At 41.5% G+C, this 14917-nt stretch overlaps 1 protein-coding gene across 2 annotated transcripts in view; it reads right to left on the reverse strand.

Moving 5' to 3' along the window:
• Positions 1-5578: 5578 nt before the first annotated feature.
• Positions 5579-14917, reverse strand: part of PHAF1 (phagosome assembly factor 1) — a 76212-nt gene continuing 66873 nt past the window's right edge. For both annotated transcript variants that reach the window (XM_040329137.1, XM_040329138.1), the window contains exon 17: positions 5579-11731. In XM_040329137.1, the coding sequence (XP_040185071.1) occupies positions 11642-11731 (90 nt within the window). In that variant the 3' untranslated portion in view covers positions 5579-11641. The remainder of the gene's footprint in view (positions 11732-14917) is intronic.

The following is a 14917-nucleotide window of genomic DNA, read 5'->3' on the forward strand; positions in this document are numbered from 1 at the left end:
ATGAAGGATGGTTATGTGTATGAATATGATCACAGCAGCTACTATCTCCATTATCATATGCAGCTCTGAGTAAGAGCCGGTTCACACTAGGGCGACACGACTTTCAGAGGCGACTCCGACACGACTTGAACATGAACCACAGGGCAATCTGGGGCGATTTACAACACAACTTGAAGTCGTCTCCAGGACAGGAGACTTTCCAGTGGCCAATAAAACAACAATCAGCTCAAGGAGAGGGAGGGGGAGGGAGGAGGGCAGGAGAGATTTGCCTGAGAAATGTATGTTATCTTCCTGGAAAGTAGCTTCAGATAAGACAGTGATCCGACTTCTGAGGCGACTTCCATTGAAATCAATGGGTACAAATCGCCTACAAGTCGGATTGAAGTAGTACAGGAACCTTTTCTGAAGTCGGATCGCCTTGAGTCGTGTGTATTAACACAGCTCCCATTCACTTCCATTGTTTTTCTCTACAGCGCGACTTGGGACGACTTGAGGCGACATGAAGTCGGATCGCAAGTCGCCCCAGTGTGAACCGGCTCTAAGTGTAAAAGCAAAATTTGCTGCCTCTTTAAAAACAAAAAACAAAACAAAAGAATAATCAACAATTCAAGATTGTGACCAATGGTCTCCCTTTATTGACCTGTGGGTATACATGCTGATTGGGGCTACAGATTCCAGAGTATTTTTCATTATAAAATAATAGTAAAGATAAAACAGGAAAATAAGCATGACCACAAACACCCTTATTTAGAATTTTATTAAAACAACAAATTTTCCAACTGACCCTGTACAGAAAAAAAAGAACCCCACAAGATACCTTGGCTCTGAAACCCACAAGAGACCCTAAAACGTATGGTAATTCCATAAAATTTTTCTAATTCTTGGCCCAGGCAACCCCCCTCACCCCACCCCATATACATCAGTCTCTTTATGTTCAGTCACATGGACCATGTCACCATGGCCTACAGGACATAATACTATAAGGGATGAGCAATGTAAACAAAATATAAATACAAGCAGCAATTCGCTACAAGAGAAGGCTGACCCAGGACTGGAAACAAGTGCAGACTGCTTTCTGCAGCAGGGTCCGTGGCAGGAGACAGAGCGGCGGTTTTTCTCCAACTCCCTTCTCGGTGAGAACCAGCAGGTCTGGTTTGCCACACATACCAATAGAAACACAAATGTGTTCACTGGTTAATAAAAGCACATTAATTATTTCATCTGGTGTTTTGCATCACTTTGGTGGGCTTTCAGGATTAGGATTGGAGGAGAGGATCTTACTTTTTTTAGGCCCCATGCACACGACAAGCAAATACAAACACATGTAAACTCAAGTTTTCAAAGGCAAAAACCGGCGTTTAAAACGTCCGTTTTTGACGTGAATTTCGCGGCGTTTTGCCACGTTTAGCGGCGTTTTACCGCGTTTGCGGCTATCAGCGTTCATAACAAAGACATTGTAGACCCTCTCAAAGCTTTGAAATGCAAAAACGTTTGCGTCTGAACCCAAAATTTTGCGTCTGAAAAAACGAGCCTAAACCCAACTGCTTTAAAACGCCAAAAAAACGTGAATGTGTGCATGGACACATAGGATAACATTAAATGTGTTCAGGGGCAGTTGAAAAAAATGCCCAAATGCCTCTGAACTCGAGTTTACCAGCGTCTCGTGTGCATGGGGTCTTAAACTTGTCACTGGTTGCCTTCATGTATTATTCTTTATTTCCAAAGATAAAGAGCAGTAGATGAAGAGGTGTTCACTATGCAATTACTACCAACTCCTGCACCCACCTCTGCAATTCACAACTCTCCATTGGTTGGAAAAAACAAAAGCTGAAGTTGGGGTTGCCATACACAATGCACTGAGCACAGTTCGTTTGAGGGCTCCTGGTGCTGTGGAAAATAAATGAAGACAAACAAAAGACAGCTCTACGTTCCCAACTTGAAATCTTCAGAACTTAGAGGACCCGTTTAAAAAAAAAGAAAGAAAAAAAAAGTCCTAAATGGGAGCTATATATTACTGGTTCACTTCAAAGCTACCAAATTCGATGTTCGCAGTAAAAACAGATGATTGGCTGCTATGAGCAAAAATAACACTTTTTCCTGAATTATGTGGAAGTCTGGTGTACATGAGCTAAACTGCACATCAGCAGCACTTCAGAAAACATTGATACATTTTTCAATAGGCTATAGTTCGAAATCTAAACCAACTCTTCAATTAGTGGTATTAAAGTCCACTTTTAAATTATATACTGGCTATAAATATTTTACATTTAATCATTTCTTCCTTTCTAGACACCAAAATAGAGAAAAATGTATTCAGCTATACATATTAATTATTAATACAATTTAACTTAGAATTTATAACCTACAACTTCCAAATTGACTGCCAATATAAATAGCAAAAAAACTAAAATTAAAGTAAAAAAAAAAAAAATGTCAATAACATCCCAATTATTCTTTTATTTTTTAACCACAAACATGATGAGGCCTATTAATAAGAAAAACATTTAGGAAGAGAAAACAGGTTGCCTATTTAATTTTCAGGAAGAGTGAATTAAACTTGCTTGGCTACTAAGAGAAACCAAAATAGATTTTGGTTTCTTTTTTCTAGGTGGACTTATGTTGTGTTGTGAAATGACAGGAAGTGATAATATGGGTTCCACATCCTCATAATTAAAAAATGCCCTTGTTTTTTTTTTAGATTCTAAAGAAAAAAAAAAAAAAAAAAATGCTGCTTATAACCACCAATACGATATTTTAGTTAAAATTAAAAATAATAATAAAAAAAGTTTTCTTGAACTTTTGTTTTTCCACCACACAAAATTTAGAATTGAATATGCATTGTAACATCATTATATGCATATCTTACTGTATAATTGGGGAATTTATGGAAATCTTTCACATAATGTGCTCCTCCAAGCTTATCTCAACGAGCAACACTAATGCCGCGTACACACGATCATTTTTCGGCTTGCAAAAAACAAAGTTTTTTAAAAATATAATTTTTCAGGTTCTGAAAAACGACAACATATTTTTTCGAACATGCTCTATTTTTTAATGACGTTTTAAACAATGTCGTTTTACGGGTTGTAAAAAATGGTCGTGTGGGGGCTTTAACGACGTGATAAACCCGGGCATGCTCAGAAGCAAGTTATGAGACGGGAGCGCTCGTTCTGGTAAAACTACCGTTCGTAATGGAGTAAGCACATTCATCACGCTGTAACAGACAGAAAAGCGCAAATCGTCTTTTACCAACACAAAATCGGCTAAAGCAGCCCAAAGGGTGACGTCATCCGAATGGCACTACCCCATTATAGTGCCGTCGTAAGTGTTGTACGTCACTGCGCTTTGCTAGAGCATTTTTTTTTTTTAACGATCGTGTGTGGGCAACGGCGTTTTAATGATGAAGTTAAAAAAATACTTCGTTTTTTCTAGAGGCTGAAAACGTAGTTTTTTACAAGCCGAAAGATGATCGTGTGTACGCGGCATAAGGTTTCCTTTTCAGACTTGGGGCTGGTTCATACCACAATTTCTGTGTTCCGAATGCATTTTTGCACATGCATTTGCACATGTCTGATGTTTTTTGAAAGCCTTCCAGTACAATTTTTCCTTTTTTGTTGACACTTGAAAAATCAGGACAATATGCATTCCAGTGCATTTACATGCATTTTGATGCGTTCCATACAGAAAATGTCTACTTTTGTTGACTGAACTGGAACGAACTGCACTAGTGTGAACTAGAGCCATTGGAATATATGGAAAACTATGCATGCATTTTTGATACAAAATTAAAAACGCACTGGACTACATCTGGTGTAAACCAGCCCTTAAAGTTGACTGCACACAAAGCAGAGATTTGTAGTTAGTTTTTCATACTGGGAAGATGTGCATAGAGCAGTAAAAGTTAGGCATCCATACAGAGGATGTATGAACAGATGTGGAACGTATTTTAGGTTTCCATACAGACGTGTGCACAGAGCAGTGAAATGTAATTAAGGTATCTGTACTACGGAAGAGTAATTAGGCTATCCGTATAGAGCAATACAATGTAGTTAGGGTATTCAAGCAGGGAAAGTGTGCACACTACCCGAACTACACTGCCCTGTGTACAAAGCAGTGAAATGTTGGAGTATTCATACAGAGAAAGTTTATATGGAACACTAAAATGTATTTAGGGTATAGATATACAGACGGTCCCCTACTTACAAACACCTGACTTACAAACGATTCCTACTTACAAAACGGAAGGAGACAACAGGAAGTGACAGGAAATCTACCCCTAGGAAGGGAAATTCTCTTCTGTAAGGCCTCGTACACACGGCCGAGGAACTCGACGTGCCAAACACATCGAGTTCCTCGGCCAGTTCAGCACTGAAGCCGCCGAGGAGCTCGGCGGGCCGAGAGCTCCCATAGAACAACGAGGAAATAGAGAACATGTTCTCTATTTCCTCGCCGAGCTCCTCGTCGGCTTCCTCGGCCGAAAGTGTACACACGGCCGGGTTTCTCGGCAGAATTCAGCCAGAAACTCGGTCGGAAGCTGAATTCTGCCGAGGAAACTGGTCGTGTGTACGGGGCCTAAGAGTTAGTATGGGAAAAAGGTGTCTCCACTGATGCTTTATCACTAATCCTTGTTTCCCTAATAACCCCAAATCCAATTGTCATTGGGACAGAAAGTGGAGGTGAAATATTCTGAACAGGTGCACAGACAGCAAAACGTGTTACAGGGGTGAAAACCCTTCCCTATGCTATCCAAAAAGTTAAAAAATATTTTTTTTTGGCTGGAGCTACACTTAAAAAACCGAAATGTTCCAAATTACAAACAGATACAACTTAAGAACAAGCCTACAGTTCCTGTCTTGTTTGTAACCCAGGGACCGTCTGTAGAGGGAATGTGTATGGAGCAATGAAATGTATTTGGGGTACCCATAAATTAAACGCGTGCATGGAGCAGTGAAATGTAGTTAGAGATTCCATACAGGGAAAGCGTGCATGGAGCAATGAAATGTAGTTGGAGTATTCATACAGGGAAAGAGTGGACAGAGTAGTGAAATGTAGTTGTGGTATACATACAGGGAAAGTGTGCAGGAGCACAGAAGAGTAAAATGTAGTTGTCCAGATAGGGAAACTGTACACAAAGCTGTGATATATAGTTAGGGTATCCATAGAAAGATTAAAACACATCTCTTCTGAGGTCAAGGGGTTCCTTACCCATGAAATGGATACAGCGCCCAGAGGCGATTCAGTTTGTATGTGTTGCGCTTTACAAGTCTCTCACTCACTCACTCATACGGGGAAGTGTGTTTGGGGTTGCCCTACAGCATGGGTGCTCAACCTGTGGCAAGTGGTTGCAAGAATTACAAGTCCCATCATGCCTCTGCCTTTGGGAGTCATGCTTGTAACTGACAGCCTTGCAATGCATCATGGGACTTGTAGTTACCCTACCTTACAAGGAAAATCAGCTACCCCATCCATTGATTTTTAACCAGATCAAATAACAGTCTCTCTCATCAACGAACACTACTAGAAACACTTTTGTCAAGCGATTTCAGAAGGAAAGAATAGTTAGGTCAGGTTTGGATACTTTTTTTTTTTTTAATCACAATTGTTTCTCTAGGTCAGCAGACACCTAGGAGATTCCAGCTACAAATATTCACTCATGGGTACAATTCATTAGTTAGCAAATTCAAAACGTACATGTTTATGGGACAGCCTGCCAAGAGACTTACCCTTAGGGTGGATGGATAATTCCTGTATATCTGACCACCCTTGTACACCTATGCCTTGCTATACTCCGTGCAGTCAAGTAGCGTCAGTACAGTGTAGTATTCAATTAACCATTTATGTACCGTTTGCCGGTATTTTTAATGTACGTTGTATGTTGTTATTTTTAGAGGATTAGATCATGAAACAAAATTGACCACATGAGAAACCTCAGAGAGAGAAGCAGCCTTTCCCTGACCTGCAGGAAAGACTACTACTTCCACGGCTTTCTTAGTAAAGAACATGGAGGCTTTTCACACAGGATATTTACCCTTACCATACAAGAGGACATCAATTCAAATCTGTGAACTGAAATAAACTCGCTGCTGAAAACTTGTTAGAAAAGTGTACATTTGAATCGGTGACAAGACCTGAACCTCCGACAGAGATGCAGGCCACACAATGACTGAACCAAGAAGACAAATTCCTGCACTGCTCTCTGGTCCTGGGGTGCCCTTCTCTTTTTCATTCTGGCTCTCCACCTGTGTGTCAATATAAGCTACACACAAGTTAGTCTTACAAAAAATATTATATACAAAATCTGTACAATTTTGTTTCTGTGGAAAACACACAAAAATTTGTCCATGTATCACAAGTTTACAGCAAAATATTACAAATGGGAATTATACCATAGACAGTCTCTCCCCTCCAGTACCCCCCACTGCTCTAGTAGGAATAGGGAACAGGTTCTTGCTGAAAATGTCTTTTGCTATGAACAGTTTACAAACCTTGACATAGAATGCTACAGGTCACTCTGCCTGTGGTAAACTGGGAGTAGCTTGGCCACAGGTTTAGGAGATATCTTATTGAAGATCATAAAAAGGACATATCAAGAAAGGTTTACAGTACACCTCCACCAAATCCTATTCTTTCTGGTGAAGCTGGGTGGATGCGGGAAGCCTTGTGTAACAACACAGAGATCTCTGCAGCTCTGCTGTTTAAATTCAGTATTTTATATATTCTTAACTAGCATTAAATCAACTTTAAAATAAGGCCCACACTTATCTTTGTAGCTGTGGGCACTGTGGAGAAATTCATCTCAATGTTCAGAACAGAAGCACTAAAAGAATACCTTCACCCTGTCAACAAAAATGTTAAAGTCAGCAGCTACAAATACTGTAGCTGCTGCCGTTTAAAAAAAAACGTACACTTGCCTGTCCCAGGATTCAGTGACATCCTCACCGACCCCGGCTCTTTGCCAGTCTTCGGGTCCAGGCGCTGGCATCTTAACTGTGGGCAGACGACGAAGGGGTTGAGGCTGCGAGCCGTGCAGAGTGAATAGTACTGCAGTCTGGAGGAACGGGGGGAGATCTACCACTTGAATGGCTGCGACGATATGACAAAGTGGGAGCGGGTACTTGTCAAAATCATGTATCTGCCCCCCCAAAAAAGACATTTCAAATATGCGAGAGGAGATAGGGGTTGAAGGAGGAAAAGCAGAACTTCTCCTTTGGTTGAAGTTCCACTTCAAGTACTTTCTCTCAGCGGCTCAGTTCACCCTGCAACCCCTCCAAGAGCTCTGGTTTTCTGCTTTAAGAGATTAGAGGGCTGCTGGGTCACTGCAGGGAGGTAGAGAAGGGTAAGCTGAGCTACCGAGAGCAACTTTAACAAATTCAGGGCTTCTGCTTTCAATTTGGGGATGAATTGTTCCACAGTGCCTACAACTACAACAGTTAGCCAATATTTCAACATGGGAGGCAGGCAACTAGCATTTAAAGAATAAGGCAGCAAATTTGACTTTTTTTTTATTTTTTACAGGGCTGCAGAGGCTTCAAGTATCACCCTCCACCTAAACAAAATTACAGGATTTGTACAGAGGCTTTGTTGGAAATGGACTACAATATTCCAGAAATGTACTCCAAATTTTCCATCTAGAGCGACTGTGACAATGTCAAGCGACATGAACCGTGGAGGAATTCGTCATTTTTTAAAGTAAAGAGAATTCCCAACGCACGTGCAGATCCGGTCTTTGGCTATTGTATGTAAGAGGGGAAAGGTGTTCTGACAAAAAGGTGCAAATGGGCTTGTTTGGCCTCAGTTTGGAACACTGTACTAATAACTAACTAACTATAAGACTTTCTGAGAACTTTATTACATTAGAAAAGCAAAAAAAAATAAAAAATTGTTTTAAGGATTTGCTTAAAAATACCACAACTAAAAAGATTCAAGTGGAGTAATTACTATAGCTATTAAATAAAAAATAAAAAAAAGTTACAAGTCACAATTAAATGGGTATGAAAACAAAATCATTAACAGAGATGAAGGGGTGTAATATAATAAGAAAAAAAAAAGCTTGTCAAGTAATCATTAGTGCAGGAAAGCAGGGAGAAGGTTAATTTCCCACCATATAAATAAGCCTTACGCTCAACATCCGAATGTCCATAAGATCCCTCAGATGATGTTCAGTGAACACATTGACTGATCAAGTAAAGTGTATGTAGTGCAAATGGCTAGAAAAAAAATTAAATACAAATAAAAAAAAAAAGGCAAGCATCTTATTTTTGCATGCTTATCCTCACTGATGGGGCAGGCTGCAAACAATGCACATTTATTGGAAAGGCTGCGAGATTCTCAGGTTACGGCTCAAATGAGGAGTAACTCATGATACCCTTTGTAAAGAGTACCTGTTGCATACACTGAGGAGGCAGTGAATGTGTGAGAGGACCGAGTATCAGGGCCATCAGTTTACTAGGAACAGGCAACAACAGAGGCACGAGGTATAATGTCCTGTTACTGACTAATGCAAGGGATTATTTACTAAGCTATAGCATAGAGGGAATGTGTGCTAGCAAAAATCAGTAATTTATATTTATTCCTGTGCCAAATGCTTAACTCTGATTGGCCGCCATAGGTTACTGTGCTAATACTCTGTATTAGCAGAGATGCCCGTCTGATTAAAAGACATCAATGTGTCATAAATGTAAGCAGCTTTAAACATAACCAATCATGATTTTTACCTCCTTTTGTTGAAACTAGCTGCAAGCAAAAAGCAAAAAGATGCCAACCAGCAGTTCTATTGTATGCAACACCCTGTGTTTGTGAGCGCCCCATCCACTACATCATATTCAAGTTTGTAGAAAGAGGCACTATGGCCCTCTAAGTCTTTGCTGCCTCTTAAAGTGGTTCTAAAGGCAAAAGTTGTTTTACCCTAATGCATTCTCTGCATTTAGGTAAAAAAACTTAAAATAGCAGATCCTCCCCTCAACACTTATCCTTTCTAGATCCAGTGCCATGCCCCTGTGCAGTAACTCTTCTCCACTCTTCCTGTATTAACAGGAGACTCTGATGGCAATGGGAGCCATTTGTACCTACTGCTGTCAGTCAAATTCTGTGAGGAGGGAGTGGGTGGTGGGGCAGAGCCACACTGTGTGCATCTATGGTCACGGGCATCCCTATAGCAGCTGGCTTACTATGGGGGCACTCGGAGAAGCGTGGGAGCAGAAAGCACCAGTGGGGAATCCTAAAAGAGTTAAGTTGCCACTCCTTGCACAAAGCAGGCAACCCTTTTTTTTAATAAAAAAATAAAAGCTTTACAACCACTTTAAGATGGCCATACACTTAAAGTGGAGTTCCACCCAAAAATGTAACTTCCGCTTTAAGGGAAGGAGACCCCCTGACATGCCACATTTGGCATGTAAATTTTTTGGTGGGAGAGCGCAAACCCTCTTTTTAGAGGGTTCCAGCTCCCACTTCCTCCCGGGGCTCCGCGGCGCCTCTCGACAATCATCTGGGACACGTCACAAGTCCCATACAATTGCCCGGCCAATCACAGAGCGCAGCCGGGCGCCCACAGTCACGATGCCGGTGCCGCATTGAGGAGGTGGAGACGAGCAGGGCTTCATACGCCCGCATTGCTGGAACCTGGAACAGATGAGTGTCCGATTAATAAAAGTCAGCAGCTAATTTTTTTGTAGCTGCTGACTTTTATATTGGTGGAACTCCGCTTTAAGATTTTGCTTGTTCAGTGTCATGGGCTGAACAAGAGATGTCAATCTATTCCCCGTCTATACAATATAGTGTGGGTGGCTGAATCTCCTTTGCCTACTACTGTATTATGACAGCCGACATCCATGCCTTTCAAAAAACCCAAACAGTGGATGCATTGGATTGGATGCAGCTGCTGTTCAGGTGACAATCTGACCACCCGGCTTCTTTGATTTTCAGAATAAATGAGGTCAGGTAGGAGAATGCAAACAAGTCACTCACGGCTCAAATTTGGCCTGGAACCAGTTGGGAAACTTGCTCCTTGTGACTTTAGTATCACTCACAGTAAAGCGTACTGGGCAGAGGTGCTGTAACAAGATTATCCCAAGGCGGCGCTGCTGGTGACTGCAGTCCGATCTGTGATATTATATGACGAAGCACAGCGGATGTATACTGAAGCATTTCTATGCTGGCTATTAGTGGTTCTGCCATGGGGGATCTTATTGTTACAGCACTTCTCCACCCAGCCGAAGTTGCTCAAAGGGTTGGGGTTCTACCTAGGAAAGGTGTTGTGCACTTGGGACCTCCCAAACTCTGATCATACTGTCAGCACAGCTCATGTGAAGGCTGACTGATGAAGACTAATGTATACTCATCCACAACATGCACACTGGGTATCATACAGCAATATTGCACTATTGGGAGATTTCCTAAAACTAGAGTGTGTGAAATCTTGTGCAGCTCTGCATAGAAAACCACTAAGCTTCCATGCTTTATTGCCAAAGCTTAATTGAACAAGCTGAAGTTAGAAGCCGATGTGCTACCATGCACCACCGCACCAAATTCTGAGTGCTCCAGTTTTAATAAATCTCCCCCTATGTGGCTGCTTTTGACACATTGCTAAGAGCAGTTTCTCAAGTTCGTCATTTGTGTTTCATGCCTCGGTGATGCCAGCACCCCCCAGAGAACTGAGATTTTCACTGACTACCGAGCCTACCAACAAAACGGCTGCCACATTTACATTTTAGCTGTGGGAACTCTTAGATGGACGAAGCATGTGTATGATTAACCCCGCAGGGTGCCATGTAGTGCTTTTTTGGCAGCAAATTGATAAAGCTACATGACTCCAGCACTCGAACCTGAGCTTGGACTCTAAAGAATCTGTAGAATCGCCTAAATGGGAAGTATTCTATCCTTTCTAGGCTTACAATGTTAGACAGCCTCTTCGGATAATCATGATCTTTTCAAAAGCTGAGATCAGCATGCCCCCCCCCCTCATAATATGTACAACTTAGAAAAAAATGATTTAAGATAAATACTTCCCCTTTAAATGCTCTTAACCATGGCAGTTACTCAGGAAAAGAATACTAAAGATCCATTATGAATCAGTAGCATCAGGAACAGAAGCCTGTGATGTGGGGAAGGGGCAACAGATTTTCTTTTGCGCACAAACACACAGATTCTAAACGGTAGGTTGTGTGTAGTCTATTTTTAAAGTCACATGATGTAGTACCTGAATGTGTGGCTGTATATATAAATCTATATATATATATACACACACACACACACACACACAACATTTACGTTAGACTGTTTACATATCCACGTATATTATTATATAAAGATGTGATTACAACGTGAATTTAAGAACACCAACACAAAGGCTTCCTACACCTTGTTCCTGCACATGGCTCGTGCATGTTTGTGCTTTATGCGCAGCAGAGAGCTCCCTGATGACCCTGACATTCTATGGAGGAGGTCACGGGGATATGGAGGGCACGCTGGCTGCAATGAGGATGATGCCCGGCAGGAACTGGAAATGAGGCAGCAGCTGCAGTCACCCACAATCCATGCAGCTCCTTGCCTCTCTGCCAACAGCACACACAGCTGAGTCTTGTGTGAGTATCCGTCAGCAAGTGAAGGCACACTGGGCTGTACCACCCCACCCGCTGTTCCATGCTTACTGGCTGAGCCCGGAGGATTTCTGCTGACCGCTGGCTCTTGGGGCGCCATAAAGGGTGACTGATGCTATGTGGTTGTTCTGCATCACCTTAAATGCAAAGAAAGGAAAAGAAAGTTAAAAGCATAAACATCACCAAAGAATACCTATTTCATATAAGCTTTAGCAAGGCTAAGACCTACATTTAAAGTATTTATTAAGTCAAAACTTTTTTCTGTGTGTGTTTTGGAGTAGGGAAGGGTTATGCCGCGTACACACCATCACTTTATGTGATGGAAAAAAACGACATTTTCTGTGAAGTAAAAAACAACGTTTTTGAAACTTCAATTTTCAAAAACGACGTTGCCTACACACCATCGTTTTTTCACAATGCTCTAGCAAAGCGAGGTTACGTTCACCACTGTTTTCCATTGAAGCTCGCTTCATAACTAGCTTCTGGGCATGCGCGGGTTTAAAAACGTTGTTTTAAACGTCGTTTTTTGCTACACACGGTCAATTTTTGCGACACAAAAAATTGAAGCATGCTTCAATTTTCTTTTGTCGTCTTTCACAAGACATAAAACGACGTTTTCCCCCACACACGGTCATTTAAATTGACGTTTTTAAAAACGTCGTTTTTTTTCATCACATAAAGTGATGGTGTGTATGCGGCATTAGAACTGCTGTCAGTTTTTATTTTTCCATGTGTGGCTCAATAGAGAGATTTCCCTTCACTTCCCGTCCTTTAGACTCAGCAGGAAGGTAGAGGATATATTTTCATTGTGAGGGAGATCCCTTCTTACACAGATGTCACAGGTACAGTGTTTCCCTTGGAAGATTTTCCCTCAAAGTTTTGGATTTACCCTAATTTCTGGCGACAGTGGTGATCAGGATCGTTAGAGAGGGTGAATCTCCCAAATGGGGGTACAGACAGCAATAAAAACCTGCCAGTTTTATCCCCTCACTACTCCATCTTTTTGGGAAAAATAAATAAAAAGTTGTGCCTTTATTTAACTGTATGCTCAGGAAAAGTTTTCTGCATTACAATCACCTAAATCCGAACTCCAGGCAAAAACACTACTAACCACTTATGGACCAGGCCTATTTTTCAAACTTGTTTACAAGTTAAAATAATTTTTTTTGCTAGAAAATTACTTAGAACACCCAAACATTATTATTATTTACATAATTTATTTATTTTTCCAGACACCCTAGAGAATAAAATGGTGGTCGTTGCAATACTTTGTCACACTGTATTTGCGCAGCGGTCCTACAAGTGCATTCTTTTTGCAAAAAATAAGACAACAGTAAAGTTAACCCAATTTTTTTTTATATTGTGAAAGATAAGTTACGCCGAGTAAATTGATACCCAACATGTCACGCTTCAAAACTGCGCCTGCTCGTAGAATGGCGACAAATTTTGACCCTTAAAAATCTCCATAGGCGGCGTTTAAAAATATCTACAACCATGATGAGGTCTGGAGGGAGTGGCATCGGCGGGAGGACGGGCCGGGTGCGGGGGCGGACACAGTAACTTAGAACCTGCTCTTGTTCTGTATCTCTTTCCTCTCTTCTTTCCTCCTCCTTCTCTCTCTCTACTTCTAATTGACTGTTGTTGCAGTAAGGGCTGCGATATCATATGTGTGCCACGGCTCATCGTGCCAGGGTGATTGACATGATTGTTGGAGGGAACAGTTCTTTATTGCATTATTTTTTTTAGTATACATGTTAGTCTTTCTGTCTCCCTCGTAGTTATACTACAATGGCCTTTGGCCCAATCCCCCTGTTCCCATGTATGGTGGGAATAGTTTGCATACTTCCTGGCACGGGATTGTGTTTGTACTGATCTCTTGATGCATATGTGGTACTTACTCCTGTAAAATGTTTTATACAAATAAAAATTGTCATTTGAAAAAAAAAAAAATATATCTACAGGTTATCAGTTTTGAGTCACAGAGGAGGTCTTTTGATAGAATTATTGCTCTTGCTCGAACAATCATGGCGATACCTCACATGTGTGGTTTGAACACCGTTTTCATATGCGGGCATTACTTACGTATGCGTTTGCTTCTGAACGCGAGCTCGGCGGGACGGGGTGCTTTACATTTTTTTATTATTATAATTTAATTTTACTTTTTTATTTTTACACTGTCCTGTTCAAAAAAAAAAATGTGGGTCACTTGAATTCCTATTACAAGGAATGTAAACATCCCTCGTAATAGAACAAAAAGCATGACAGGACGGCTTTAATATGACATCTGGGGGTCAAAAAGACCTCAGATCTCACATTTATACTTTAATGCAATAATAAAATTCCCCTTTAAGACCACTGAGCGGAAGCAACGTTTGACGTTGCTTCCGTCATTCAATGCTATGAAGCTGAGTGAGGGGCCAGCTTTCCCTCACCTCGGCTCCATGCTACTGAGGGGATAGGATCGGATAGTCTCTGGCAGGTCCAGGGCACGGGGGGATGGGGAGGGCACCTCTCCCGCCGCCGATAAAAGTGATCTTGTGGCGAATCCAATGCGCAGACCACTTTTATCTGACAGCGAACCGCTCGCCGTTGAAGAAAATACCGGGGTTATGACAGCTATCGGCTGCCATAACCCCGGTATTGTACATCAAAGTACCGATGCACAATGATGACAGTTTGCGGGAAGTAGTTAAAGTACATACATGAGACCTGTTTTACTTCCCAAAAGATTTCTATTTCTGTTGATCTAGTACTGAGATTTAAACAGCTACACTACACAGCACAGCCAGTATGGTGATCTCATGCTTTTTAGCTGTAGTTAAAGGCTGCCAGCTCTCCCCCTTGACCCCTTACTAGACAATAAAGGAATACCAGAAAATATATGTGGTTAGTAAATATTTAGGCCTGGTTCACAACTATGCATTTTTTAGTTTACTTTAAGCTTTGCAGAAACACACCGCAGTCCATTTAACCACTTCAATACCAGGCACTTTCCCCCCTTCCTGCCCAGGACAATTTTTAGCTGTCGCACTTTGAATGACAATTGCGCGGTCATGCAATGCTGTACCCAAACTAAATTTTTGTGTTATGAACGTAAAAATACAGACAATTAAAAAAAAAAAATGATGGGTACTGATAGACAGCACTGACGGCACTGATAGGTGGCCCTGGAGAGGCAGCACTGATGAGGAGCTACTGACAGGCATTACTGAGTGGCACTTTGATGGGGCACTGACAGGCATTACTGATGGGGCACTAATGGGCACTGTCTGGCATTTATAGAGGGGGACAGGCTGGCAGCTGATGGGCACTTTTTGATGGGG

Source organism: Rana temporaria, chromosome 11 (genome assembly GCF_905171775.1).
Source record: "Rana temporaria chromosome 11, aRanTem1.1, whole genome shotgun sequence".
Lineage (NCBI taxonomy): Eukaryota > Metazoa > Chordata > Amphibia > Anura > Ranidae > Rana > Rana temporaria.